Here is a 27,856-nt window from a genome sequence, read left to right on the forward strand (position 1 = left end):
TAATCATGTCTAAAGTGAACAGTATTTACTTCATCTAAACCTTAAATACTGTATTCCTCATTTATGCTTACTGAGGAACACACACACACGGTTGAGCAATTTCTGAACGCAATAGAAAGAGAGGGAAGTGTTTACCAGCAACACATTACCTGTACTAGTGATAGACCCATAGCAGGAATACAAGTCTTTAATAGGGACACTATGAAGACATATTTTCAGCACTGTTGGAAAATAGTTACTGGAGTGGCCACTAAAACAGATCTAGAGTTCTGTACACGGGCATGTACAGTGCCTTGCAAAAGTATTCATCCACCTTGGCGTTTTTCCTATTTTGTTGCATTAAAACCTGTAATTTAAATGGTTTTTTATTTGGATTTCATGTAATGGACATACAAAAAATAGTCAAAATTGGTGAAGTGAAATGAAAATATAACTTGTTTCAAAAAAGTATAAAAAATAAATAACTGAAAGGTGGTGCGTGCATATGTATTCACCCCCTTTGCTATGAAGCCCCTAAATAAGATTGGGTGCAACCAATTACCTTCAGAAGTCACATAATTAGTTAAATAAAGTCCACCTGTGTGCAATCTAAGTGTCACATGATCTGTCAAATGATCTCAGTATATATACACCTGTTCTGAAAGGCCCCAGAGTCTGCAACACCACTAAGCAAGGGGCACCACCAAGCAAGCGGCACAATGAAGACCAAGGAGCTCTCCAAACAGGTCAGGGACAAAGTTGTGGAGAAGTACAGATCAGGGTTGGGTTATAAAAAAATATCTGAAACTTTGAACATCCCACTGAGCACCATTATATCCATTATTTAAAAAATTGAAAGAATATGGCACCACAACAAACCTGCCAAGAGAGGGCCGCCCATCAAAACTCACGGACCAGGCAAGGAGGGCATTAATCAGAGAGGCAACAAAGAGACCAAAGATAACCCTGAAGGAGCTGCAAAGCTCCACAGCGGAGATTGGAGTATCTGTCCATAGGACCACTTTAAGCCGTACACTCCACAGAGCTGGGCTTTATGGAAGAGTTGCCAGAAGAAAGCCATTGCTGAAAGAAAAAAATAAGCAAACACGTTTGGTGTTCGCCAAAAGCCATGTGGGAGACTGCCCAAACATATGGAAGAGGGTACTCTGGTCAGATGAGACTAAAATTTAGCTTTTTGGCCATCAAGGAAAATGTTTGGTGCAAACCCAACACCTCTCATCACCCCGAGAACACCATCCCCAGAGTGAAGCATGGTGGTGGCAGCATCATGCTGTGGGGATGTTTTTCATCGGCAGGACTGAGAAACTGGTCAGAATTGAAGGAATGATGGATGGCGCTAAATACAGGGAAATTCTTGAGGGAAACCTGTTTCAGTCTTCCAGAGATTTGAGACTGGGACGGAGGTTCACCTTCCAGCAGGACAATGACCCTAAGCATACTGCTAAAGCAACACTCAAGTGGTTTAAGGGGAAACATTTCAATGTCTTGGAATGGCCTAGTCAAAGCCCAGACCTCAATCCAATTGAGAATCTGTGGTATTTACATAATTTAGCAGACACTCTTATCCAGAGCGACTTACAGTTAGTGAGTGCATACATTTTTCATACTGGCCCCCTGTGGGAAACGAACCCACAACCCTGGCGTTGCAAGCACAATGCTCTACCAACTAAGCTGCTGAGTCAGCTGGTATGACTTAAAGATTGCTGTCCACCTGCGGAACCCATCCAACTGGAAGGAGCTGGAGCAGTTTTGCCTTGAAGAATGGGCAAAAATCCCAGTGGCTAGATGTGCCAAGCTTATACCCCAAGAGACTTGCAGCTGTAATTGCTGCAAAAGGTGGCTCTACAAAGTATTGACTTTTGGGGGGTGAATAGTTATGCACGCTCAAGTTTTCTGTTTTTTTTTTTGTCTTATTTCTTGTTTGTTTCAAAATAAAAAATATTTTGCATCTTCAAAGTGGTAGGCATGTTGTGTAAATCAAATGTTACAAACCCCCCAAAAATCAATTTTAATTCCAGGTTGTAAGGCAACAAAATAGGACAAATGCCAAGGGGGGTGAATACTTTCGCAAGCCACTGTACAAGTCATTTAATATGGCGGGCTAGTGAACTTTGTAAGTCACAGTACAGCGGTAAGGATGAGAGGTATAAGATGGGCATGTACATTTTCAGTTTACTGTTGAACTCTACCAATCTAGATTACATTAAATCCATTGCGTATGATATTTGCATAGTTCTTGGTAGCATAATTAACTCAATGTTGGTGAAGGTCAGCTTAGATAAACTACAGAGTCAAATAGAACATTTGAACACTATTACAGAGGAAAAACAATTCAACGTCGATGTTTTGGAGTCCTGAAAACTCAGAGGAGGACTTTGGGAAAGAAGCACTTTGGGGGAAAAAGCTAAATCACCATTCATTGAGTGTTTTGAAAAAATCAGGAAGCAGGCCCTCGAAGACATTGTCCATTGCACTGATAAAAAACAGTTTACAAACTAATTTCCTTCCTGTTTTGACTTGATGAAAGGAGAAGCACAGAGATTCTCGTCCTACAAAATCAAGTCAGAATCAAAAAAAGCACAGCAGTGTGTGAGGCTATGTTTAAAAATACTAAGAAGTTATACTTTGAATATAAAAAAAAAACATAGATGTACAGTGTATAGTGTATAGCTAAATTGCACCATTTGTATTATAGTTTATGAGAGAGTCCTCTGTATAGAAATCCAGAAGAAGCTATCAAAAAACAATTTCTAACTCGTAGACACATGGCAGAAAGAAAACCGGGCGCCTAAGTTGCGCGTGCAGGTGTTCTAAGAAATACAAAATCGTTTCCCTGAATAACAACCCATGCAGAAGCATTAAACCGCCGGCCCAGTAGAATAAACCTGATGCACAGAAAGATCTAGAATCCCTCCGGTATTCGGTGCGTGTAGCTATTGGAGATGTTGTTTGTACATTTCCAAATACAAGCTGTTGGCTCAACTCATCCATACAGTACATTTTTACATCTACAGGCAGTGAAATATATTTTAATTATGAGTAAAACTCAGATTAAAGATAACTTTGCTGTTCTAGTCGGAGTCCAGGCTACACCTTCCAACACGCCACAATGTTTTTAAATTTATTTATTTAGATTAATACAACTATACTGAACAAAAATATAAACGCAACATGCAACAATTTCAGCGATTTTACTGAGTGACAGTTCATATAAGGAAATCAGTCAATTGAAATAAATTAGTTAGGCCCTAATCTATGGATTTCACATGATTGGACAGAGGCGGAGCCATGGGTGGGCTTGGGAGGGCTTGGGAGCCAGGCCCACCCACTGAGGAGCCAGGCAGAGCCAATCAGAATGAGTTTTTCCCCACAAAAGGGCTTTATTACAGACAGAAATACTCCTCAGTTTCATCAGCTGTCCGGGTGGCTGGTCTCAGACGATCCCTCAGGTGAAGAAGCCGGATGTGGAGGTCCTGGGCTAGCGTGGTTACACGTGGTCTGCGGTTGTGAGGCCGGTTGGACGTACTGCCAAATTCTCTAAAACGACGTTGGGAGGCGGCTTATGGTTGAGAAATGAACATTCAATTCTCTGGCAACAGCTCTGGTGGACATTCCAGCAGTCAGCATGCCAATTGCACACTCCCTCAAAACTTGAGACATCTGTGGTATTGTGTTGAGTGACAAAACTGCACATTTTAGAGTGGCCTTTTGTTGTCCCCAGCACAAGGTGCACCTGTGTAATGATCATGCTGTTTAATCAGCTTCTTGATATGCCACACCTGTCAGGTGGATGGATTATCTTGGCAAAGGAGAAATGCTCACTAACAGGGATGTAAACACATTTGTGCACAACATTTGAGAGAAAGAAGCTTTTTGTGCATATGGAACATTTCTGGGATCTTTTATTTCAGCTCATGAAACATGGGATCAACACTTTACATTTTTTGTCAAATTAACTAATAATTGTCTTTTGTTGAATATATATATAACTACATTCAAATCTTGTTTAACATTATCTAGTCAAATTGTGGCATGATACCACTATTGTTATCCGTTTGCGTCAGTTTCAATGGGGGACTTTTATTTTTGAAGGCGAACCGCCGATTCCACTATTGTTGCTCACGCTAATGTTGTTCACAACACACTGGTACGATTGAGAGAAAAACAAGCGCTGATGTGTTGTATTTGTTGCCTCTTTCTGCGTCTTGAAGTTCTCCAAAATAGGACGCATTGGTTGGCGAGCAAGCAGTTCAGGAAACAGATGAAATGTGATACAAATCCCAAGAAAACGGACTACATTGTAGCCGTTAAGCAATAATGTAACCAATATGTATCAAATCGCTCATCAAGAAGCGTTGCAACAGTCCTCTGGTCCAAACCATTTCTGGGAGAGGGGAGCACATTTATTTCAAACATTACAAAACAACTATGTGCCAATCTTTTAAGGAATTTCCACGAAAAATATTAATAGATTTTAGTCTGTAGGCTACACATACATAACATAGGCTATGTATTACATTTTCTAACAACAGCTGCAAATCACGTTACGTAATTTATTTTCTTACCGTCTTCGGACCCCTCTCCTGTAATGGTGTCTTCCAGAGAGTGTCGGGACGGTCAGATGACCGTGAATTTGAGCTGATGTGCTGGCCAAAATCAATTGAAATGTTTTCTTCATATCATCATTATTATACATATCATCATTATTATACATTAAATTGTAAAAAAAAAAAAAAATATATATATATATATATATATATATATATATATATATATATATATATATATATATATATATATGAAATTAGGTATTTTGGCCATGTAGGCCTGTCCATTTTCTTTGTTTTGAAGGCTAGAAACAAAGAAAAATAGCCAATGAATAATGCAACACATTTCATATTGGTGTACAATATTTTCGATATGAGATCCTCTGTATAGGCTGCATGTATGGGCATAGGGCTATGCAAAAAGGTTGCACAATTTGTAATGCTGTGAAGCACTGGCTGCTTTCAAACAAGCACAGATGCTTTTTCTTTCTTTTTCCTTGTTTCAGTCTTATTGATCATTAATGAATGTGAAAAGATTGATAACCTGTTAATAAAACTAGCAATACCGAATGTCCCCACGTTCCCATACTGATTTAACCAATCCTGGTCTTGTAGAGATCAGACAATGATAGAAAGGAAACGAACCCAAGGGTATGAAGGAAGCGGCCGTGATTTCAGTCGCTTACAGACAGTCACATGTTTACGTTGTATTGCTCATATGACTATCGCGTTCAAAAATGACAGCTGGATCCAGCCAGCAGAATGCAGCAGGGGTCTTATTAATCATTCATTTATGTTTCTATGGGGGTTATCAACTGACTGAGTTACAGGTAAGGGTCTGCTTCAGCTCTATACCATACAGGAATGCTGCGCAGCGCGCCATATCAGGTTATTTACATTGTAACTGCTGCTACACTCAGAGTAGAGCTCTTACATTGTTTATACACTCGGATGTGCTACATTGTATTGTTATATTGTAACTGCTATGCTACTTGGCTACACTCACTGTTGCTATTGTAATGCCCCGTTTCGTCTTGCCCTGCTACTGAATGGACATCTGTTTTTAGCGCAATATGGAGAAGAGCCTGTCTCAAGTCAGAGATAGCATTTCTTTTGGGAGATTGCAAAATATGACGTTTTCATTCAAAACAGGATAAATATATTGTTTCAGGTGATAATAAAACAACATGTTATGTTTAGTTACTTTTTCCTCAACTTGTTTCTCTAACTTTATAGCAAGTCAGGCTAGCTTGCAGTGCAGAGCGCCACCTAATAATTATCATCAAAAACAAACACCATGACGGTCACAATAAACTAAAACAGGAGGCAACAGTCATATAATAAAATTGTCTTAACAGCCAATGTGTATTATTTAGCTAGCTGTGCCACTAGAGATCCTGGTTCGAATCCAGGCTCTGTCGTAGCCGGCGGCGACCGGGAGACCCATGGGGCGGCGCACAATTGGCCCAGCGTCGTCCAGGGTAGGGGAGGGAATGGCCGGCAGGGATGTAGCTCAGTTGGTAGAGCATGGCGTTTGCAACGCCAGGGTTGTGGGTTAGATTCCCATGGGGGTACGCTCTGCTAAATGACTAAAAATGTAAATGTAATTTTTTTAACGTTACTATTAAAATGGTACTTATAGGAATGGGTAATTGTTTACAAGTTGCTAGCTATCCAATAAAGCCATCACTGAAAACCACATATTTGCATCTTGTTTTGTGGTTTGGTAACCTCCTGTTTTCGGTGGTGGCTTTATGGGATATCTAGCACCTTGAAAACAATTACCAATTCCTATAAGTACTATTTTAATAGTTATGTTTCGTCTCTCTGGGTTTCATAATTTTCCTTCAATATCCAAGAGGCTGAATGTATCTCACCGGAGAAAGCATCCGAGAGAGCGAAAGAGCGGCCCTATGTCTCTGTATGTGTTGGCCATCTATCCGATGCTGTCTGACCAAAAAAAGTATGACATTGTTGCCGCCCGTATCATTGAATGCAAGGGAAGCCAGCGAGCATTTCACCTCCCTTGATAAAAAAAAGTATAAAATAGCCAATCAGCGTCGAGCAATGGACATTATACCGGTGGAAATGTGTCCTTTGGTCTGGAGTCCAAATTTGAGATTTTGGGTTCCAACCGCTGTGTCTTTGTGAAACGCGGTGTGGGTGAACGGATGATCTCCACATGTGTATTTCCCACCGTAAAGCATGGAGGAGGAGGTGTTATGGTGTGGGGGTGCTTTGCTGGTGACTTATTTAGAATTCAAGGCACACTTAACCAGCATGGCTACCACAGCATTCTGTAGCGATATGCCATCCCATCTGGTTTGGGCTTAGTGGGACTATCATTTGTTATTCAACAGGACAATAACCCAACACACCTCCAGGCTGTGTAAGGGATATTTTACCAAGAAGGAGTGATGGAGTGCTGCATCTGATGACCTGGACTCCACAATCCCCTGACCTCAACCCAATTGTGATGGTTTGGGATGAGTTGGACCTCAGAGTGAAGGAAAAGCAGCCAACAAGTGCTCAGCATATGTGGGAACTCCTTCAAGACTGTTGGAAAAGCATTCCAGGTGAAGCTGGTTGAGAGAATGCCAAGAGTGTGCAAAGCTGTCATCAAGGCAATGGGTGGCTATTTGAAGAATCTCAAATATAAAATATATTTAGATTTGTTTAACACTTTTTTGGTTACTACATGATTCCATATGTATTATTTCATAGTTTTGATGTCTTCACTATTATTCTACAATGTAGAAAATAGTAAAAATAAAGAAAAACCCTGGAATGAGTAGGTGAGTCCAAACGTTTGACTGGTACTGTAGGCTGTAATATGCCTTTTCTTCCTGGCTTGGCTTCCCTAATGATTTTACCTACACACCACTACTGGTAATGTTAAATAATACACATTATATGAGTGTTTTGCCTCCCGTTTACGTTTATTGTGATGGTTATGGCGTTTGTTTTTGATGATAATTATTTGGTGGAGGTCGCTAGTGACAGTGGCATCTTCAACCTAGCCTAGCTTTAAACTAGCTAGCTACTCTGCAGCGCAAGCTAGCTTGACTTGCTATAAAGTTAGAGAAACGAGTTGAGGAAAAAGTAACTAAAGAAAACATGTTTCATTATCACATGAAACAATATATGTATCCTGTCTTGAAGGTCATATTTTGCAATCTCCCAAAATAAATGCGATCTCTGACCAGATACAGGCTCTCTGTTACAAACACTACACATGTCGGTTCAGTAGAGTGGCAGGACTCGGTGAAGATGATCTACGGCGTACTGAAATACGTCACGATGTAAACCGGGCCATCAATAACTGTCTGCTGCTAGTCTTGTCTGCAACATTCACTGAGATTTGTTGCTTGAAGCTATTTCTCAATAGTTTCCTGGAAGATCGTTTTTCTTCTTCTTAATCAGTTGTTGAAGAAAGCTGTTGATGTTGATAAAGGCGTTGTGAATATCTCTGTTGTGAATTTGTGCTGAACAAACAGGTATGCCACCTCTGCAACGGAACAGTGCAGAACGGCACCGCTCTGGGCCAGTTCTGTTCCGCGGCTGCGGGTTTGATTGACGGACGCTGCTGCCTACTGCGAAAACAAAACCCCAGCAATGCTGACTACGTCATTGGGTAGGTTTTTGTGCTTTGACAACACATTACATTACATTTACAAAAATTGTTTTTTTCATACTGGCCCCCCGTGGGAATCGAACCCACAACCCTGGCGTTGCAAACGCCATGCTCTACCAACTGAGCTACATCCCTGCTGGCCATTCCCTCCCCTATACCTGGACGACACTGGGCCAATTGTGCGCCGCCCCATGGGTCTCCCAGTCATGGCCAGCTACACCAGGCTTTGTTTTGTAACCTTTAGCAGTTGATAACCTGGTGGTCCCAGTGAATTGCCCATAGGACAAATACTCAATGATTATTCACTTTATGTAATAACACATTTAGTAACATTCCACAACTGTAAGGTGGAACAACTGGTTAGTAAAATATACCAACTGATTACTTGTCTTGTAGCCAAATGTCTCATTGTCATTATGTGGCATTATGTATTTTCCCCCTAAACGTTATTCATCCCGCTCTGTTTCACACTCAGGTTGGACCTATCAAACTGTTCTCTAAGCCATGTCGAGGACCTTCAAGAGGCATCAACAGCTGCAATGATGTATGGAAAACAGACCATTTTACATTTAGGCTATAAACATGATCAGTTTGTTCCTATTTTAATACAGCCGGTGGTACTTACAGATGTATCTTCTCTTCTCTTCTCTTCTCTTCTCTCTGTTACTCTTCTTCCACAGAGATCTCTCACTGAACCCCATAGTTAACCTGAACAATTCACTGTTTCAAGGCTTCATCCAGTTGGGTTACCTGTAAGTACAACTCACTGAGCTGTCTTATCAAGTCCAATCTTGCAATGCACATTTTAATGTCCAATCAGTTCCTTATTAGAATAGAATTCACACATATTTTAATGTCCAATCAGTTCCTTATTAGAATATAATTCACACATATTTTAATGTCCAATCAGTTCCTTATTAGAATATAATTCACACATTTTAATGTCCAATCAGTTCCTTATTAGAATAGAATTCACACATATTGTAATGTCCAATCAGTTCCTTATTAGAATAGAATTCACACATATTTTAATGAGCCTATATCCTTTCTTTTTGGACCTGCAAGGGCTCTGCCTGCCAACCTGGCCTGTCCGGGAGGCAATGCATCGTGGGATAAGGTGGAGGTCAATGGGGACACATGTCATTGTGAAGGACAGAAGGACATCTGCAACCTGACTGGACACCTGTGTAAGTCACTGTCAAGGTGTTTTGCTGCATGATCGTTGTTGTTGTTGTGTTGAATGAAGAAGTAGCATAGTCCTTATTTGTAGTTTATAGGACAATAACAAAAAGTGGGTACCCCGCCACTGTTTTGGTAAATAGAAGAATGGGGCTGGGGAAATGTAACCACTCTCAAATTCATAGACATAGCTATGGATGGAAGGACTGACCATCCATGATATCAAAATGATAGTTTTAACCATGTTTTGAGGTTATACAGTGTTTGTTTACAATGACTTTGTTTACAAACAATGGAGTAAACAAGCGTATATTTTGTTATAATGAGGTACCGAAGTTGAACTAAGCTCATGAGGCATTTCTAAGTTATACTCTTCAACAATCAGTGGGTATATGTAATTCATTTAAGAAGTCAAAAAAACGTATGTGCCAATCGCAGATTGCCCCCTTTAAACTCACTTTGGGAAATTAAAAATGTGGGTGTCACCTTAGCTGTGATTCTGAATACAGTGATCTGGTATCAATATTATAGTTGGCATTGTGGTTCGTTGCTGTCATAATTTCTGTTCATAAAGTATCTTATGAGTCTTTCCCCCCATAACATTGCTTCTACAGCGTTGAACTGCCCGGAGAACTCCCTCTGTGCCCCATACGGTCCAGGCTTCTTTGAGTGTAGCTGTGTGGACGACTTCCATGGATACAAGTGTCTTCGAGAGGTCAGTTAGTACACCACGTCATCCCTGTATTAGTATTTTCGTGACAATGGCTTTAACTTCATCATCATCATCAACAACATTCATTCATATCCAATCTCTGATTGTTGGAAGACAGAATGAGCGTTAATTGCCAAGGGAACTCACAGCCTTTCAAACAAAACAACCAAACCCCCATTGTGGTGTCAATGCTATGGTAACACTGAGTCACATTGTTGTTCTCCTCGCTGTTGTTGACAGGGGAAGTTCCCTATAATCCAGGTGTTCGGGCTTCTAGGGGCCTCCACAGTCCTGGTCTCCATCCTGCTATGGGTCACCCAGAGACGCAAGGTCAAATCTGTCTGAGGTTGTACCCACTCCCCTGGTCTGAGGCCTGGTCCTGGGCCTCTATGGTTGGAAGACACTGATATTTTCCAGTGATGCCGACATGAAGAGACAGGGAAAATCTGATGCGAACAGTTTTAAAACGGACTTCTATGGAGACAGTTGGATCATGCTCTGGACCTTTATTGTTTTAATCATCCGTTTTGATGGGGTTGTTAAATCTTTGATTTATCGCCACGGATGTTAGAAGTGTTGTACCTTGCAGGCGTTTCCCTAGATCAACATCTAAGAGATAGTGGTGTTGTAAGACAATATATAACCTCACACTAATAGCCTATGTGCCAAATCATGTTTATAAAAAAAAAGTTTAGTAAGATGCTAGGGGCCAGTTTCCCGCACACAGACTAAGCATAGCCCTGGACTAAATAATGTATTTCAATAGAGATTCTCCATTGGGCGTGTTTTTAGTCCAGAACTGCGCTTAATCTGTGTCCGGGAAACCGACCCTTAAACTTGATCAATGAAGCATGAATTGTAGTAGAAGCAATAATATGCAGAATGAACTTGCATCAGCCCCCCCCCCCCCCCCCCCTTTTTTGGAAAACTGACAACATATCAAGATATTGATTGATTCATTACGCTATAGGGAGACATGAGCAAAATGCATTGCTTACAGACAGTACTGCAAATGTTGAATTGTTGTTGTATGTACAGATTATTAATATAATACAGTATATTATATTATTATACTGACAATATAGATATGATATACTGACAATATATACTGACCAAAAATATAAACGCAACATGTAAAGTGTTGGTCCCATGTTTCATGAGCTGAAATAAAAGATCCCTGAAATGTTCCATACGCACAAAAAGCTTATTTCTCTCAAATTTTGTGCACAAATTTGTTTACATCCCGGTTAGTGAGTGTTTCTCCTTTGCCAAGATAATCCATCCACATGACAGGTGTGGCATATCAAGAAGCTGATTAAACAGCATGATCATTACACAGGTGCACCTTGTGCTGGGGACAATAAAAGACCACTCTAAAATGTGCAGTTGTCACAAAACACAATGCCACAGATGTCTCAAGTGTTGAGGGAGCGTGTTGAGGGATACTCTGTTCCCCTTACCAGCTTCAGTCCCCACACTCTGGCCCCCTTACCAGCTTCAGTCCCACTTCCCCACACCCTGGCCCCCTTACCAGCTTCAGTCCCCACACTCTGGCCCCCTTACCAGCTTCAGTCCTACTTCCCCACACTCTGGCCCCCTTACCAGCTTCAGTCCCCACTTTCCCACACTCTGTTCCCCTAACCAGCTTCAGTCCTACTTCCCCACACTCTGGCCCCCTTACCAGCTTCAGTCCCCACTTTCCCACACTCTGTTCCCCTAACCAGCTTCAGTCCCACTTCCCCACACCCTGGTCCCCTTACCAGCTTCAGGCCCACTTCCCCACACTCTGGCCCCCTTACCAGCTTCAGTCCCCACTTCCCCATACTCTGTTCTCCTTACCAGCTTCAGTCCCCACACTCTGATCCCCTTACCAGCTTCAGTCCCCACACTCTGAGCCCCTTACCAGCTTCAGTCCCCACTTCCCCACACTCTGTTCCCCTTACCAGCTTCAGTCCCCACTTCCCCACACTCTGTTCCCCTTACCAGCTTCAGTCCCACTTCCCCACACCCTGGCCCTCTTACCAGCTTCAGTCCCACTTCCCCACACCCTGGCCCTCTTACCAGCTTCAGTTCCACTTCCCCACACTCTGGCCCCCTTACCAGCTTCAGTCCCCACTTCCCCACACTCTGTTCCCCTTACCAGCTTCAGTCCCACTTCCCCACACCCTGGCCCTCTTACCAGCTTCAGTCCCACTTCCCCACACCCTGGCCCCCTTACCAGCTTCAGTTCCACTTCCCCACACTCTGGCCCCCTTACCAGCTTCAGTCCCCACTTCCCCACACTCTGGCCCCCTTACCAGCTTCAGTCCCCACTTTCCCACACTCTGTTCCCCTTACCAGCTTCAGTCCCCACTTCCCCACACCCTGGCCCCCTTACCAGCTTCAGTCCCCACTTCCCCATACTCTGTTCCCCTTACCAGCTTCAGTCCCCACACTCTGGCCCCCTTACCAGCTTCAGTCCCACTTCCCCACACCCTGGCCCCCTTACCAGCTTCAGTCCTACTTCCCCACACTCTGGCCCCCTTACCAGCTTCAGTCCCACTTCCCCACACCCTGGCCCCCTTACCAGCTTCAGTCCTACTTCCCCACACCCTGGCCCCCTTACCAGCTTCAGTCCTACTTCCCCACACTCTGGCCCCCTTACCAGCTTCAGTCCCACTTCCCCACACCCTGGCCCCCTTACCAGCTTCAGTCCCCACTTCCCCATACTCTGTTCCCCTTACCAGCTTCAGTCCCACTTCCCCACACCCTGGCCCCCTTACCAGCTTCAGTCCCACTTCCCCACACCCTGGCCCCCTTACCAGCTTCAGTTCCACTTCCCCACACTCTGGCCCCCTTACCAGCTTCAGTCCCCACTTCCCCATACTCTGTTCCCCTTACCAGCTTCAGTCCCCACACTCAGGTCCCCTTACCAGCTTCAGTCCTACTTCCCCACACTCTGGCCCCCTTACCAGCTTCAGTCCCCACTTTCCCACACTCTGTTCCCCTTACCAGCTTCAGTTCCCACTTCCCCACACCCTGGCCCCCTTACCAGCTTCAGTCCTACTTCCCCACACTCTGGCCCCCTTACCAGCTTCAGTCCCCACTTTCCCACACCCTGGCCCCCTTACCAGCTTCAGTCCTACTTCCCCACACTCTGGCCCCCTTACCAGCTTCAGGCCCACCAGTCTGCATCAGACGCCCACGTCATCCCCCACCCCCGCCCTCTCAAGGTTTTTGACCCTGAGTACAACAGGAACGGAGGTGCAGGGGATCATGCCCAGGTCTGTGATGACCAGGTCAACAAAATCTGGTGGCGTCACGTCATAGACCAGATTCAACAGCCCCAGGGAGCTGACGTCCTGCCAGTTCTCCAGCAGGGGCTTCCCCTTCCGGGTCACCATCAGGTCATCAGGGTCATCTGAGGAAAGAAAGTGATTGGTCGAAGGCGAGGGGTTAGCGAAAGTCTTACTGCTAATGCTTATTACAGTTTGTGTCAATGCTGTTTCAATTATAGTCAGTTTAGGAATAGAATAGAATTTAAAATGTGAATTTAAAATGTGGATAATTTTGTCTCAAAGTTAAAATTACATTTGCAAATTCCTATCTGTGTTGACTAGAAGCAGAATAGAAATTACTCAAACTCAGCAACTAAAATGTTTTTTGGGCTTGTTTTACAAACACTAGATTACTCCATTATCTCTAGAAAGGTAACTCCATACTGCAGGTCTTTACATGTCATCGTAAAGTCAAGGAGGCCAAATAACTCCCACATTACCAAGCTCGTTTGAGACAAAGGAGTCAGTTTGCACTCACAGCAGACCAGGACTGGCACGTTGAAGGTCCTGGCCACCAGAGCTATCTGAGACATCACGTAGCCATTAGCCAGCAGGGCATGGGCACCCAGGAACACCTTAGATACCTGGGGAGAGGGGGAGTTTAATGATTACATTTAGACGTTAAATACATTTGACCATTTATAAACCCACAAAAGAGAAATATCACCTATGTGGAGATTTGTTACAAAAAGGACAGGGAAGAAAGAGGGTTAAACTGAGAAGCATTAGAAGAAAATAAATCACTGTTTGGATTTTCTACAAGAGGTCAACAACATTTGTGATAATTCAACAAATGCCTAAAACACCAAAAGCCTACATTCTAAATTCCACAGTGCAATGACACCTCCAGTCCCCCAAGGGGCGGTCATCTGTTTTGTAATCACCTCAGGTAGTATGTATGAGAGGGCAGAGATGAGGACTAGGTTACCTCAGGTAGTATGTATGAGAGGGCAGAGATGAGGACTAGGTTACCTCAGGTAGTATGTATGAGAGGGCAGAGATGAGGACTAGGTTACCTCAGGTAGTATGTATGAGAGGGCAGAGATGAGGACTAGGTTACCTCAGGTAGTATGTATGAGAGGGCAGAGATGAGGACTAGGTTACCTCAGGTAGTATGTATGAGAGGGCAGAGATGAGGACTAGGTTACCTCAGGTAGTATGTATGAGAGGGCAGAGATGAGGACTAGTTTACCTCAGGTAGTATGTATGAGAGGGCAGAGATGAGGACGTAGGTGCAGCTGATGCCTCTCTGTACGAGGCGTCTCAGAGCCTCCCTTCCCTCCAGACGAGGACCGGCTGTCCACAATGATCACACGGAACTACCTGCTCTTATCAAATGCCTCGCAAAGGATGTGGTTCACCAGGGACGAGCTACAGAGGGGGAGAAGGGACATGAGACCTCAGTAACTGATGCCTTCCTTACTGACCCCTAGTCTGGTCTTAGATCTGCAACAGAGGGGGAGAAGTGCTTGATCGCTATACGATCACTACTGGATTGTAAACCGACCCCCTGACCCATACCCCCTAGGCACTCCTCTGAGAGGATAGGAATCGATTTAAGCAATATGGTTAGAGGCATAGCTTCACTGGCCTTGCATGCAGAGTGGCCGGGTGGTAGTTTGGCCACCGATCCACTCCCACGTTCTGTCATTTAAAACGTAAGGATATTGACAGACGTTAGATCTTACCACCCATAATCCAGAATGACGTCTCCGTCACTGATCTTCTCTATGGCGTATTTAGAGAGACGGCCTTGGCTGCCAGAACTACCTATGATGAGTTAAAATGTGACCAGAACCTGAAACTGGCCTTTTAACACACAGAACTGAAACTGTATTCTGAAACTCACCTCCTCTTCTTTGCACCGACTAGGAATATTGGAGATTTCTTTCTTGATGTACTTGATTGCGTTGCCAATGCTCGCCGACAGGGGGCGACATTGATTGAGAAAACTGAAAAAATTAAAACAAAGAAAAATACACCAAATGTTTGATTTCTTCAATCAGCTTCATATTAAATCAGCGCTTGACATTAACTTTTGTAGCCACTTGTCCTTTGGACAAGTATGACAGATTTTTTACTTGTCCAAAAGCTCAAGTCATTTGTATGATGCAAGGAACCACTTTACAAATTAAAATACATGACTATCTTTTTACCATAGAGAATCAGACTGTCTATTGGCTTCTCTGCATAGTCAAGCCTGCCTCAAAAGTCAACACTGCCCCTTTAAGGCTCTCCCGGAGGATGGTTGGCCACCCTTGGTAGCCTATAAAATAATGCAATTTTACAATTACAACCAAATACTTTTCATGTCTTTATAAAATAATTCCCTCCAGGGCTCAAAATGAAGGGCGTCCCGTCGTCCCTGGTGATAAAAAACGTGTCTACGGTTCAAAAACAAATTCTGGGACAACAGATCCAATTATTTTTTTATTTTTTTAAAGCAACGAGGCTGAAGCAACAGATCAGAACGTTTAGCTAAAAATGTTGATGAAGTTTTATTACTTCATATTATAAAAAAGGTTAACATGGCTGTAGTAGGCCATGTGCAAATGTTCCAACATGCAATTAGTGGGAAAACACCGTTCATGTGACATAGATGAAAATATCCGTTAGAAATTAAGAAAGAGGGAAGATCTAAAGATGCAATCAACTCGCATAGTAATAATATTACTTATTATTAGTAGTATTACTAATAGGATTTATGTCTTTGGCTGCTGGACAATAAAATTAACGTTGATTTGAAATGCTGGTTTTAATGTTTTTAATCCCTAAACATTTCTGTGGTCGTATTTTTGCTACTTTGAAACGAGGCCAAGACATGCTTCATAAAATGACAATAAAACATCCAGGTTTTAAAACAATGAAGATAAATAAATAATAAATAAATTGGTCATTTAGCAGACGCTCTTATCCAGAGCGACTTACAGGAGCAATTAGGGTTAAGTGCCTTGCTCAAGGGCACATGGACAGAATTTCACCTAATCGGCTCGGGGATTAGAACCAGCGACCTTTCGGTTACTGGCACAACGCTCTTAACCACTAAGCTACCTGCCGAAAATAGTTTCAAAATGCTGACCGCCTCTGCTCAGATTGCAAGGTGGGTGATGTGCAGTGTGTAACGGGCCATTGATCCGGTCTTGATCTCAACAAACTGGGCCTCAAGTATGTCGACAGAATCAAGCCTTTAGACGTTCATGTTAATTATCCTTCATTATATTTGTCAAACATGACTGGTGTTTAACATATATTTATCTATTTAAAAGTCTCATTCAAGTTTGCTACATTTTCTGGCTACTCCCTCATGGGTTGGACATGAGACAATATGCATATCACCTACATTTTGACATGTAGGCTTATTTATTTATGTACATGAAAAATAGATTTTAATATTATTCCAATGTTGGCCTCTGATCTGAGTAATTGTTTGAATTTGTGAATCTTGGATGATTTTTGTAACTTGTCCATTCGGACAACTTAAATCAATATTCTTCTTGTCCAACATAAAAATAAAAAAAACTTGTCCTGGACAAGAGAACGTTAATGTGGAGCCCTGTAGATGATTTCCACGGGGGGCCAGTATGAAAAATAAAATAAAATAAAAATAATGTATGCACTCAATAACTGTAAGTCGCTCTGGATAAGAGTGTCTGCTAAATGACTAAAATGTAAAATATAAATTTGAGAAAAGGGCTGTCGACCACGTACCTGATATAGGGCTTGAGCTTGTTGACCAGGTCTCTGGCCAGCTCCTCATTAGGAGGAGTAGCGTAGTCCAGCCAGCTCCCCATTAGGAGGAGTAGCGTAGTCCAGCCAGCTCCTCATTAGGAGGAGTAGCGTAGTCCAGCCAGCTCCTCATTAGGAGGAGTAGCGTAGTCCAGCCAGCTCCCCATTAGGAGGAGTAGCGTAGTCCAGCCAGCTCCTCATTAGGAGGAGTAGCGTAGTCCGGCCAGCTCCTCATTAGGAGGAGTAGCGTAGTCCGGCCCCAGCTCCTCATTAGGAGGAGTAGCGTAGTCCGGCCCCAGCTCCTCATTAGGAGGAGTAGCGTAGTCTGGCCAGCTCCCCATTAGGAGGAGTAGCGTAGTCCAGCCAGCTCCTCATTAGGAGGAGTAGCGTAGTCCAGCCAGCTCATCATTAGGAGGAGTAGCGTAGTCCGGCCAGCTCCTCATTAGGAGGAGTAGCGTAGTCCAGCCAGCTCCTCATTAGGAGGAGTAGCGTAGTCCAGCCAGCTCATCATTAGGAGGAGTAGCGTAGTCTGGCCAGCTCCTCATTAGGAGGAGTAGCGTAGTCCAGCCAGCTCCTCATTAGGAGGAGTAGCGTAGTCCGGCCAGCTCCCCATTAGGAGGAGTAGCGTAGTCTGGCCAGCTCCCCATTAGGAGGAGTAGCGTAGTCCAGCCCCTCATTAGGAGGAGTAGCGTAGTCCAGCCCCAGCTCCTCATTAGGAGGAGTAGCGTAGTCCGGCCCCAGCTCCCCATTAGGAGGAGTAGCGTAGTCCAGCCAGCTCCTCATTAGGAGGAGTAGCGTAGTCCAGCCAGCTCCTCATTAGGAGGAGTAGCGTAGTCCGGCCAGCTCCTCATTAGGAGGAGTAGCGTAGTCCGGCCAGCTCCCCATTAGGAGGAGTAGCGTTGTCCAGCCAGCTCCCCATTAGGAGGAGTAGCGTAGTCCAGCCAGCTCCTCATTAGGAGGAGTAGCGTAGTCCAGCCCCAGCTCCTCATTAGGAGGAGTAGCGTAGTCCGGCCAGCTCATCATTAGGAGGAGTAGCGTAGTCCGGCCAGCTCCTCATTAGGAGGAGTAGCGTAGTCCAGCCAGCTCCTCATTAGGAGGAGTAGCGTAGTCCGGCCCCAGCTCCTCATTAGGAGGAGTAGCGTAGTCCAGCCAGCTCCTCATTAGGAGGAGTAGCGTAGTCCGGCCAGCTCCTCATTAGGAGGAGTAGCGTAGTCCAGCCAGCTCCTCATTAGGAGGAGTAGCGTAGTCCGGCCAGCTCCTCATTAGGAGGAGTAGCGTAGTCCGGCCAGCTCCTCATTAGGAGGAGTAGCGTAGTCTGGCCAGCTCATCATTAGGAGGAGTAGCGTAGTCCAGCCAGCTCCTCATTAGGAGGAGTAGCGTAGTCCGGCCCCAGCTCCCCATTAGGAGGAGTAGCGTAGTCTGGCCAGCTCCCCATTAGGAGGAGTAGCGTAGTCCGGCCAGCTCATCATTAGGAGGAGTAGCGTAGTCCAGCCAGCTCCTCATTAGGAGGAGTAGCGTAGTCCGGCCAGCTCCTCATTAGGAGGAGTAGCGTAGTCCGGCCAGCTCCTCATTAGGAGGAGTAGCGTAGTCCGGCCAGCTCCTCATTAGGAGGAGTAGCGTAGTCCGGCCAGCTCCTCATTAGGAGGAGTAGCGTAGTCCAGCCCCAGCTCCTCATTAGGAGGAGTAGCGTAGTCCGGCCAGCTCCTCATTAGGAGGAGTAGCGTAGTCCGGCCAGCTCCTCATTAGGAGGAGTAGCGTAGTCCGGCCAGCTCCTCATTAGGAGGAGTAGCGTAGTCCAGCCCCAGCTCCTCATTAGGAGGAGTAGCGTAGTCCGGCCCCAGCTCCTCATTAGGAGGAGTAGCGTAGTCCAGCCAGCTCCTCATTAGGAGGAGTAGCGTAGTCCAGCCAGCTCCTCATTAGGAGGAGTAGCGTAGTCTGGCCAGCTCCTCATTAGGAGGAGTAGCGTAGTCTGGCCAGCTCCCCATTAGGAGGAGTAGCGTAGTCCGGCCCCAGCTCCTCATTAGGAGGAGTAGCGTAGTCCAGCCAGCTCCTCATTAGGAGGAGTAGCGTAGTCCAGCCAGCTCCCCATTAGGAGGAGTAGCGTAGTCCAGCCAGCTCCTCATTAGGAGGAGTAGCGTAGTCCAGCCCCAGCTCCTCATTAGGAGGAGTAGCGTAGTCTGGCCAGCTCCCCATTAGGAGGAGTAGCGTAGTCCGGCCCCAGCTCCTCATTAGGAGGAGTAGCGTAGTCCAGCCAGCTCCTCATTAGGAGGAGTAGCGTAGTCCAGCCAGCTCCCCATTAGGAGGAGTAGCGTAGTCCGGCCCCAGCTCCTCATTAGGAGGAGTAGCGTAGTCCAGCCAGCTCCTCATTAGGAGGAGTTGCCTAGTCCCTAATCACCTGTACGATCAGGACGCTTCGTAAGACCATTTAACGTCAGTAATCAGTATATAAGGAAGAAAAGGATGAGGGGAGGAAGCTACTTTAGATATATACGGCTGAGGAGGATCACGTCTAAGAGCAGGCCTGGAGTCAGTAGCACTGTACCTGAGGAGGATCACGTCTAAGAGCAGGCCTGGAGTCAGTAGCACTGTACCTGGAGGAGGATCACGTCTAAGAGCAGGACTGGAGTCAGTAGCACTGTACCTGAGGAGGATCACGTCTAAGAGCAGGCCTGGAGTCAGTAGCACTGTACCTGAGGAGGATCACGTCTAAGAGCAGGCCTGGAGTCAGTAGCACTGTACCTGGAGGAGGATCACGTCTAAGAGCAGGACTGGAGTCAGTAGCACTGTACCTGAGGAGGATCACGTCTAAGAGCAGGCCTGGAGTCAGTAGCACTGTACCTGAGGAGGATCACGTCTAAGAGCAGGCCTGGAGTCAGTAGCACTGTACCTGGAGGAGGATCACGTCTAAGAGCAGGACTGGAGTCAGTAGCACTGTACCTGAGGAGGATCACGTCTAAGAGCAGGCCTGGAGTCAGTAGCACTGTACCTGAGGAGGATCACGTCTAAGAGCAGGCCTGGAGTCAGTAGCACTGTACCTGGAGGAGGATCACGTCTAAGAGCAGGCCTGGAGTCAGTAGCACTGTACCTGAGGAGGATCACGTCTAAGAGCAGGCCTGGAGTCAGTAGCACTGTACCTGGAGGAGGATCACGTCTAAGAGCAGGCCTGGAGTCAGTAGCACTGTACCTGAGGAGGATCACGTCTAAGAGCAGGCCTGGAGTCAGTAGCACTGTACCTGTTTGAAGGCTTGGCGCTACAGAGCGAGCGTTGGATCCCGCCACGATACCCTGGGAGTACTGCAGACCCAACCGCACGATGGAGGGGTGGGATCACTGACAGACAGAACCAAACAATTACAGATACCATCAAAAAAAATGTACAAGCTCTCAATGTGTATATATAATTGTTATAACTACCAGTGTTATAACTACCAGTGTTACGAACAACAAGAATAAGTAAGAAAGCTTCTGATGGCGAGAGTGACCCTAGGCAGGGGCTAGCAGACCTGCCAACTTTGAATAGGAGTACCTTTTCAGCGCCGTGGCGGCATCCCCGGCCCCCACGATGGCACGCGTGCGACACCCACACTGCTCAAATCATGGGCAAATGCACCTTTTTTAGCCTAATAATGCTGTTGGCAGAAAACTAGTAGGCTATAGACTGTTATGGAGGTGGTGTCAATGACACTTTCACATTTTTCTAAGTTAAATTTAGGGGTAATGATTATTCTAATTAACAGGTGTCTTTATGTGGACAGTATGTAGTGAAAATGTAAACTGGCTTCTTCATTTTGTTTGGGGAGAATATTCTGAATAATTCAATAACTGGATGCAATGTATTAGTCTAGCTTACTGTAGGCTATTTGGAATATGAAAGAACTGAACTAGACCTAGATGAACTTGTTTCAGATCTCCATCCCTGACCTCATCCATCAGGTTAGGTCAGACTACTAGGCTACCATTCATTCAACGTGCCTTGTTGTCATTGGTGAACTGACTATTATGACATCATCAGCAGCCTACAGTTGACCTCCAGCTATATGAAGAGGACAGATCCACAACTGATTCATTAAAAACACAGGTGTGCTAATCTTTTAACAGTCTAACATAACTTTCTGTGAAGGACGGTGTCAGAACAGAACAGCTCTCTCTGCCACGTCTGTTTCCATCCAGGCAGCGACACACACTGAGCTACCCCGCAACACTGCACGTTTCCTTCGCTCGTCAACGCGCTCCCGCCTACTGCCGTTGCGGAGATCAAAGCATGTTCTTGCTTAGTTGACCAAACGCTGTAGCTAACTACCTTGGTCGTAATGACGCGCTTAGCTAAGGAGCTAACTATGAAATAATAGTGGTTACGTGCTTACAGTGGGGGAAAAAAGTATTTAGTCAGCCACCAATTGTGCATGTTCTCCCACTTAAAAAGATGAGAGAGGCCTGTAATTTTCATCATAGGTACACGTCAACTATGACAGACAAAATGAGAAAAACTAATCCAGAAAATCACATTGTAGGATTTTTAATGAATTTATTTGCAAATTATGGTGGAAAATAAGTATTTGGTCAATAACAAAAGTTACTCAATACTTTGTTATATACCCTTTGTTGGCAATGACACAGGTCAAACGTTTTCTGTAAGTCTTCACAAGGTTTTCACACACTGTTGCTGGCATTTTGGCCCATTCCTCCATGCAGATCTCCTCTAGAGCAGTGATGTTTTGGGGCTGTCGCTGGGCAACACGGACTTTCAACTCCCTCCAAAGATTTTCTATGGGGTTGAGATCTGGAGACTGGCTAGGCCACTCCAGGACCTTGAAATGCTTCTTACGAAGCCACTCCTTCGTTGCCCGGGCGGTGTGTTTGGGATCATTGTCATGCTGAAAGACCCAGCCACGTTTCATTTTCAATGCCCTTGCTGATGGAAGGAGGTTTTCACTCAAAATCTCACGATACATTGCCCCATTCATTCTTTCCTTTACACGGATCAGTCGTCCTGGTCCCTTTGCAGAAAAACAGCCCCAAAGCATGATGTTTCCACCCCCATGCTTCACAGTAGGTATGGTGTTCTTTGGATGCAACTCGGCATTCTTTGTCCTCCAAACACGACGAGTTGAGTTTTTACCAAAAAGTTCTATTTTGGTTTCATCTGACCATATGACATTCTCCCAATCCTCTTCTGGATCATCCAAATGCACTCTAGCAAACTTCAGACGGGCCTGGACATGTACTGGCTTAAGCAGGGGGACACGTCTGGAACTGCAGGATTTGAGTCCCTGGCGGCGTAGTGTGTTACTGATGGTAGGCTTTGTTACTTTGGTCCCAGCTCTCTGCAGGTCATTCACTAGGTCCCCCCGTGTGGTTCTGGGATTTTTGCTCACCGTTCTTGTGATCATTTTGACCCCACGGGGTGAGATCTTGCGTGGAGCCCCAGATCGAGGGAGATTATCAGTGGTCTTGTATGTCTTCCATTTCCTAATAATTGCTCCCACAGTTGATTTCTTCAAACCAAGCTGCTTACCTATTGCAGATTCAGTCTTCCCAGCCTGGTACAGGTCTACAATTTTGTTTCTGGTGTCCTTTGACAGCTCTTTGGTCTTGGCCATAGTGGAGTTTGGAGTGTGACTGTTTGAGGTTGTGGACAGGTGTCTTTTATACTGATAACAAGTTCAAACAGGTGCCATTAATACAGGTAACGAGTGGAGGACAGAGGAGCCTCTTAAAGAAGAAGTTACAGGTCTGTGAGAGCCAGAAATCTTGCTTGTTTGTAGGTGACCAAATACTTATTTTCCACCATAATTTGCAAATAAATTCATAAAAAATCCTACAATGTGATTTTCTGTAAAAAAAAATCTCAATTTGTCTGTCATAGTTGACATGTACCTATGATGAAAATTACAGGCCTCTCTCATCTTTTTAAGTGGGAGAACTTGCACAATTGGTGGCTGACAAAATACTTTTTTCCCCCACTGTAGTTATCTGAGTTGCTGGGTGAGGGGGGCTCTGGGTAGGGGCAGTTAGGTAGTTATCTGAGTTGCTGGGTGATGGGGGCTCTGGGTAGGGGCAGGTAGGTAATTACCTGAGTTGCTCTGGTGCTGATGACATGAACCGCCTTGACCAAAACAAACCGGTAAAAATAAAAACCCAACCGCACACAGAGTGGACCTTGATATCTAGTACCTTTATCAGGGCGCTGTGTAGTTTGGCTTGCTGCTTGTTATATCCTTATAGCTTGGACTTTTCATGTATAACTAATCCAATGTTTCCCATACCATTATATAGCTTTATAATGCTGGTTATAAAAAGGCACTGGATGTTGATGTGGGGTTGTGTGTGCCTTGCCTTGAAATTAATCCAGGGGTTAACACTGACAATCTATATCTGAATCTACCGAGATGACTAACCTCAGTGGTCCTAGCAAGTTAGGGGCGGCAGGTAGCCTAGTGCTTAAGAGCGTTGGGCCACTAACTGAAAGGTCGCTGGTTTGGATCCCTGAGCTGACTAGATGAAGAAAAAAAAAAAAAGCTGTGTGTGCCCTTGAGCAAGGCACTTAACCTGAATTGCTCCTGTAAGTCATTTTGGATAGGAGCGTCTGCTAGTCAAGCCTTGAGAACAGACAGCAGCCTATTGTATAAGGTCAACAACACGCCACAAACCTGTTGTCGCTCCAATTTCTTGGCCAGTATTTTTCACCACTGCAGGGTCGTCCACTTGGGACACGTTCCGGAAGTCTTTTCAGCACTAACAGGGACAGGAAGGGGGGGGGGTGTATGACATGTTGATTCTATGTATTTCCGTGAAAGCAGCAGCACTCTTTAATTGTCCAAGTCAAATTTCCCCTCTGGGACCTATAAAGTATATCATATCACAAGTCAACAAGGTGCTCCACAGGTCCACCAGCAGCTGTTGTGATGTACCTGGGTTTAGTTCACTGGGAGGGGGCCTTGGTCTTGCTGGAGGAGGCCCTATCAGCTTCCTGCCTGGCTCTCCTCTCTGCCTTCAGCTCAGCTCTGCTTTTGTCTGGCTTGTCTGCTGGGGAGGGGGGGGGGGGGGGGGGTCAGGAGAGGAGTGGGAGGGAGCTCCTGATGCAGGCACAGGTATTGGTGCAGAGGCAGGGGCAGGTAACGCTGTGGGAGCTGGGGACAGAGACAGACAGGTGCATTGACCGATGAAGTGGATGCTGGATAGGATTGATGGGTAAATGGACCAATGACGAAGCTAGCAGTTTATGGGAATTAGTAAAACAAGTATTGGTATTTGTTTTTCAAAGATATTGAAATGATACAATCAGAACATTTAAGACGACAACTAAATAAGAGTTGGTTACAGCATTTGGTTACAATACGGAACCAGGCTTGAACAATGATGGGGCGACAGACTTCTTTTCTTTCTGGCTTTCTGACTGGCGCTTCTCATCCTCCTTTCCATTCTGTTTCTTCTCTTTCCTTAGCCGTTGCTTCTCCTCTTTGGTCAACTCCTTCCCTTCATTCTAATAGGTGATGTGGAGAAAAGACAGGAAGAAACACTGGTTAGCGCGTTGGTCAGTGAACCATAGGGTAGAGAATATTGTCAATTTCATGCCACATTTTTTTGTCGCCATTTGGAAAAACTCTGCACACAAACAGAGTAACTTTTGGTTTAGAATGATGTAGCTAGCTACTTACTTTTGCGCGTACGATTTCATCTTTCTTTCTCAGGTCCATCTGTAACACACAGTGTCGTGATGACAACATGCATGACGACCAAGTTGCATTTGCATCCAGCTGACAGTGCGGTCTTTGCTCGCTAACTAGCCAGGTAGGTAGCTAACTAGCCAGGAAGGTAGCTAACTAGCCAGGAAGGTAGCTAACTAGCCAGGTAGGTAGGTGACTAGCCAGGTAGGTAGCTAACTAGCCAGGAAGGTAGCTAACTAGTCAGGTAGGTAGCTAACTAGCCAGGAAGGTAGCTAACTAGCCAGGAAGGTAGCTAACTAGCCAGGTAGGTAACTAGCCAGGTAGGTAGCTAACTAGCCAGGTAGGTAGCTAACTAGCTAACTTTAACTAGCTAAAGAAAGACATCAGACAGGTTGGCTAATTAGCTACTAACGTTAAATAGCTAAATGTACACCAGACAGGCTAGTTAGCTAGCTAGCTACTAACGTTAACTGGTTCTGTATCTAACGTTGTTGGTTCAAGTAACAACCAATATCAATGATGCAATATTAAAATCAGCCAACGTGTAACAGTGAAGCCACACGATAATAGCTAGCTAGCTACAACCCCATCACTTCACAGGCTAACGTTAGCTAGCGAGCTAATAACAACTCTGCTGTACCTGGACAACATTCACCGCAGGGCAGACGAGCTGCCACGTTACGTTACTCCGTGATAGTCTAACCAGAGCTGTAACTATAGCGTTTTTTTTTTTTTTTAAGTATGTTGACAGCTGTCATTCTTTTTCAGACTCACCTGCTTCTCCACAGTCCGCCAATGTTTACGATAGCTTCAGCAGGAACTTAAACGCGCATGGAAATGTGTCAGAACTTGGTGCGGGGGTAAATTCACAGTGCCCTCTTCAGGTTGAAGGAGACGAGGCTCCTAAATTGTCTACAAATTAGGTATTTGTTGAAAGTAGCCCAAAGGCCAGCAGATGGCGTTATTGAGTTCATCTTACCGTCCAAATGCATTGTATGCAGCCGGCAATAGAGGACCACAGTATGAGTCATAATACCCGTATAACCTAGCGGTAAAACAGAGAAATGATTCCAATCGTTTTTCCACCATTCATTTTTCCCATTGGGGATTTTAGAAACACTTAAAATAAGGGCTGTGTTTCGTGTAGGCTTACCCTGGGGTGACATTTTGATAACCGTGTAAATCTCTCTTGGACAAGGTGACTTTTATCAATATATTGGCCTGTATTTACCCCACCAAAATGAAATGCTAATTAGCTGCTAATGTGGCTATAATAAAGAACTATAAATGCCATGATGATCTGGGCGAGACTGCCGAATCGAGGAAAAGGTAAGAATCTCTGGATTAACTATCTAATGTTAGCTAAATGTAGTAATGAATAAATTGGCAAACTGTCTTTTAAATTGACTATTCTGTGAACTGTCATGTGCAAGTTTTTAAATTGACACACTACCTGTTAGCAAAGGTGCCAGCTAGAGACGACGTGCAGGAGCTTGCAGGGATTTGTAGTTTTGCAAGATGTCTACTTTGACGCTAATTAGCATTCTAACCGAACGTTAACCTCTTCTGATTTGAAAGAGTCACCTTATAGGCCTACTTGTTGGATAGATTGGATGCTCATTGGTGCCTAGATGTAGGTTAGTTGTCTAGTGATATTGTCGACCATCCTCAGCTGATCCAGGAAAGAAAACAAATATTGATAGAAAATAATAAAGCTAAATAAATGGTCTACTACTTCAGTCCAAAGACAGCACGGAGAACACCTGTACACACGAGCACCTGGAAAACAAAGCAATGAGCGCTCTAAACAGCTGACTGAGAAAAGCAAACAATGATAAATCAATGAATAAATCTAATGCATTGATAACCAGGTGGCGAATCGCATCTCTGCATGTCTGGCAGACATATCAGTATGGATGACGGATCATCACCTCAAGCTGAACCTTGGCAAGACGGAGCTGCTCTTCCTCCCGGGGAAGGACTGCCCGTTCCATGATCTCGCCATCACGGTTGACAACTCCGTTGTGTCCTCCTCCCAGAGTGCGAAGAGCCTTGGCGTGACCCTGGACAATACCCTGTCGTTCTCCGCTAACATCAAGGCGGTGACCCGATCCTGCAGGTTCATGCTCTACAACATTCGGAGAGTACGACCCTGCCTTACACAGGAAGCGGCACAGGTCCTAATCCAGGCACTTGTCATCTCCCGTCTGGATTACTGCAACTCGCTGTTGGCTGGGCTCCCTGCCTGTGCCATTAAACCCCTACAACTCATCCAGAATGCCGCAGCCCGTCTGGTGTTCAACCTTCCCAAGTTCTCTCACGTCACCCCGCTCCTCCGCACACTCCACTGGCTTCCAGTTGAAGCTCGCATCTGTTACAAGACCATGGTGCTTGCCTATGGAGCTGTGAGGGGAACGGCACCTCCGTACCTTCAGGCTCTGATCAGTCCCTACACCCAAACGAGGGCATTGCGTTCATCCACCTCTGGCCTGCTGGCTCCCCTTCCTCTGCGGAAGCATAGTTCCCGCTCAGCCCAGTCAAAACTGTTCGCTGCTCTGGCACCCCAATGGTGGAACAAGCTCCCTCACGACGCCAGGACAGCGGAGTCACTCACCACCTGTGGTTATCCCACTGGCTATAGGGTGAATGCACCAATTTGTAAGTCGCTCTGGATAAGAGCGTCTGCTAAATGACGTAAATGTAAATGTAAATGAATAAAGCCTTTTTTTTTTTTTATCAAGGATGCATGGCAAACAAATGGCAAAAATGAGGAAGTACAAAGGAAAATCTATGCTTAAAGGAGCTCAGCTGAGGCTGAAATTCAGCACTACAAAGTTTGACTTTTGTTGCATTTAGGGGAGCTAGCATCTCATTCAAGGGAGCTGAGCCCCCCCCCCCCTGGCTCCCCCGTAATTCGCACCTTGCCTAAAACATTCTCCATTCAGGCTGCAAAGGCTGGGTGAAAATATGCGTACTTTCTTTATGAAACCCCATTTTCCACCACCATGCTAGGAATGCTACTTCCTGATGATGCGCCCCGTGTTCACGCGATATGCAACAACCCGGGATTAGCA

The 27,856-nt window shown here is 45.1% G+C and overlaps 1 protein-coding gene, 1 long non-coding RNA gene and 1 pseudogene across 3 annotated transcripts; 1 reads left to right on the forward strand and 2 right to left on the reverse strand.

Annotated features, from left to right (window-relative positions):
• Window positions 1-5,193: 5,193 nt before the first annotated feature.
• Window positions 5,194-11,260, forward strand: LOC311114494 (all-trans retinoic acid-induced differentiation factor-like). Its single transcript, XM_084189734.1, has 7 exons — window positions 5,194-5,377; window positions 8,045-8,181; window positions 8,657-8,725; window positions 8,862-8,933; window positions 9,247-9,368; window positions 9,975-10,075; window positions 10,313-11,260. Exons 1-7 carry the CDS (start codon window positions 5,285-5,287, stop codon window positions 10,415-10,417), a joined length of 699 nt encoding a protein of 232 aa, XP_084045860.1. The 5' UTR covers window positions 5,194-5,284; the 3' UTR covers window positions 10,418-11,260.
• A 1,985-nt stretch (window positions 11,261-13,245) lies between these two features.
• On the reverse strand, window positions 13,246-20,479 carry LOC311114490 (translation initiation factor eIF2B subunit delta-like; annotated as a pseudogene). Its single transcript has 7 exons — window positions 20,053-20,479; window positions 19,511-19,526; window positions 17,098-17,209; window positions 15,078-15,341; window positions 14,582-14,760; window positions 13,830-13,973; window positions 13,246-13,472 (listed from the first exon to the last, which is right to left on the reverse strand). The product of its transcript is annotated as a translation initiation factor eIF2B subunit delta-like (transcript).
• A 4,036-nt stretch (window positions 20,480-24,515) lies between these two features.
• Window positions 24,516-25,595, reverse strand: LOC311114491. Its single transcript, XR_014611118.1, has 3 exons — window positions 25,557-25,595; window positions 24,774-24,812; window positions 24,516-24,598 (listed from the first exon to the last, which is right to left on the reverse strand). It is a non-coding gene; the product is annotated as an uncharacterized lncRNA (long non-coding RNA).
• Between the last annotated feature and the right edge of the window lie 2,261 nt (window positions 25,596-27,856).

The sequence above is a fragment of the Coregonus lavaretus genome (assembly GCF_964263955.1).
Source record: "Coregonus lavaretus genome assembly, contig: HAP1_SCAFFOLD_416, whole genome shotgun sequence".
In the NCBI taxonomy this organism is placed as follows: Eukaryota; Metazoa; Chordata; class Actinopteri; order Salmoniformes; family Salmonidae; genus Coregonus; species Coregonus lavaretus.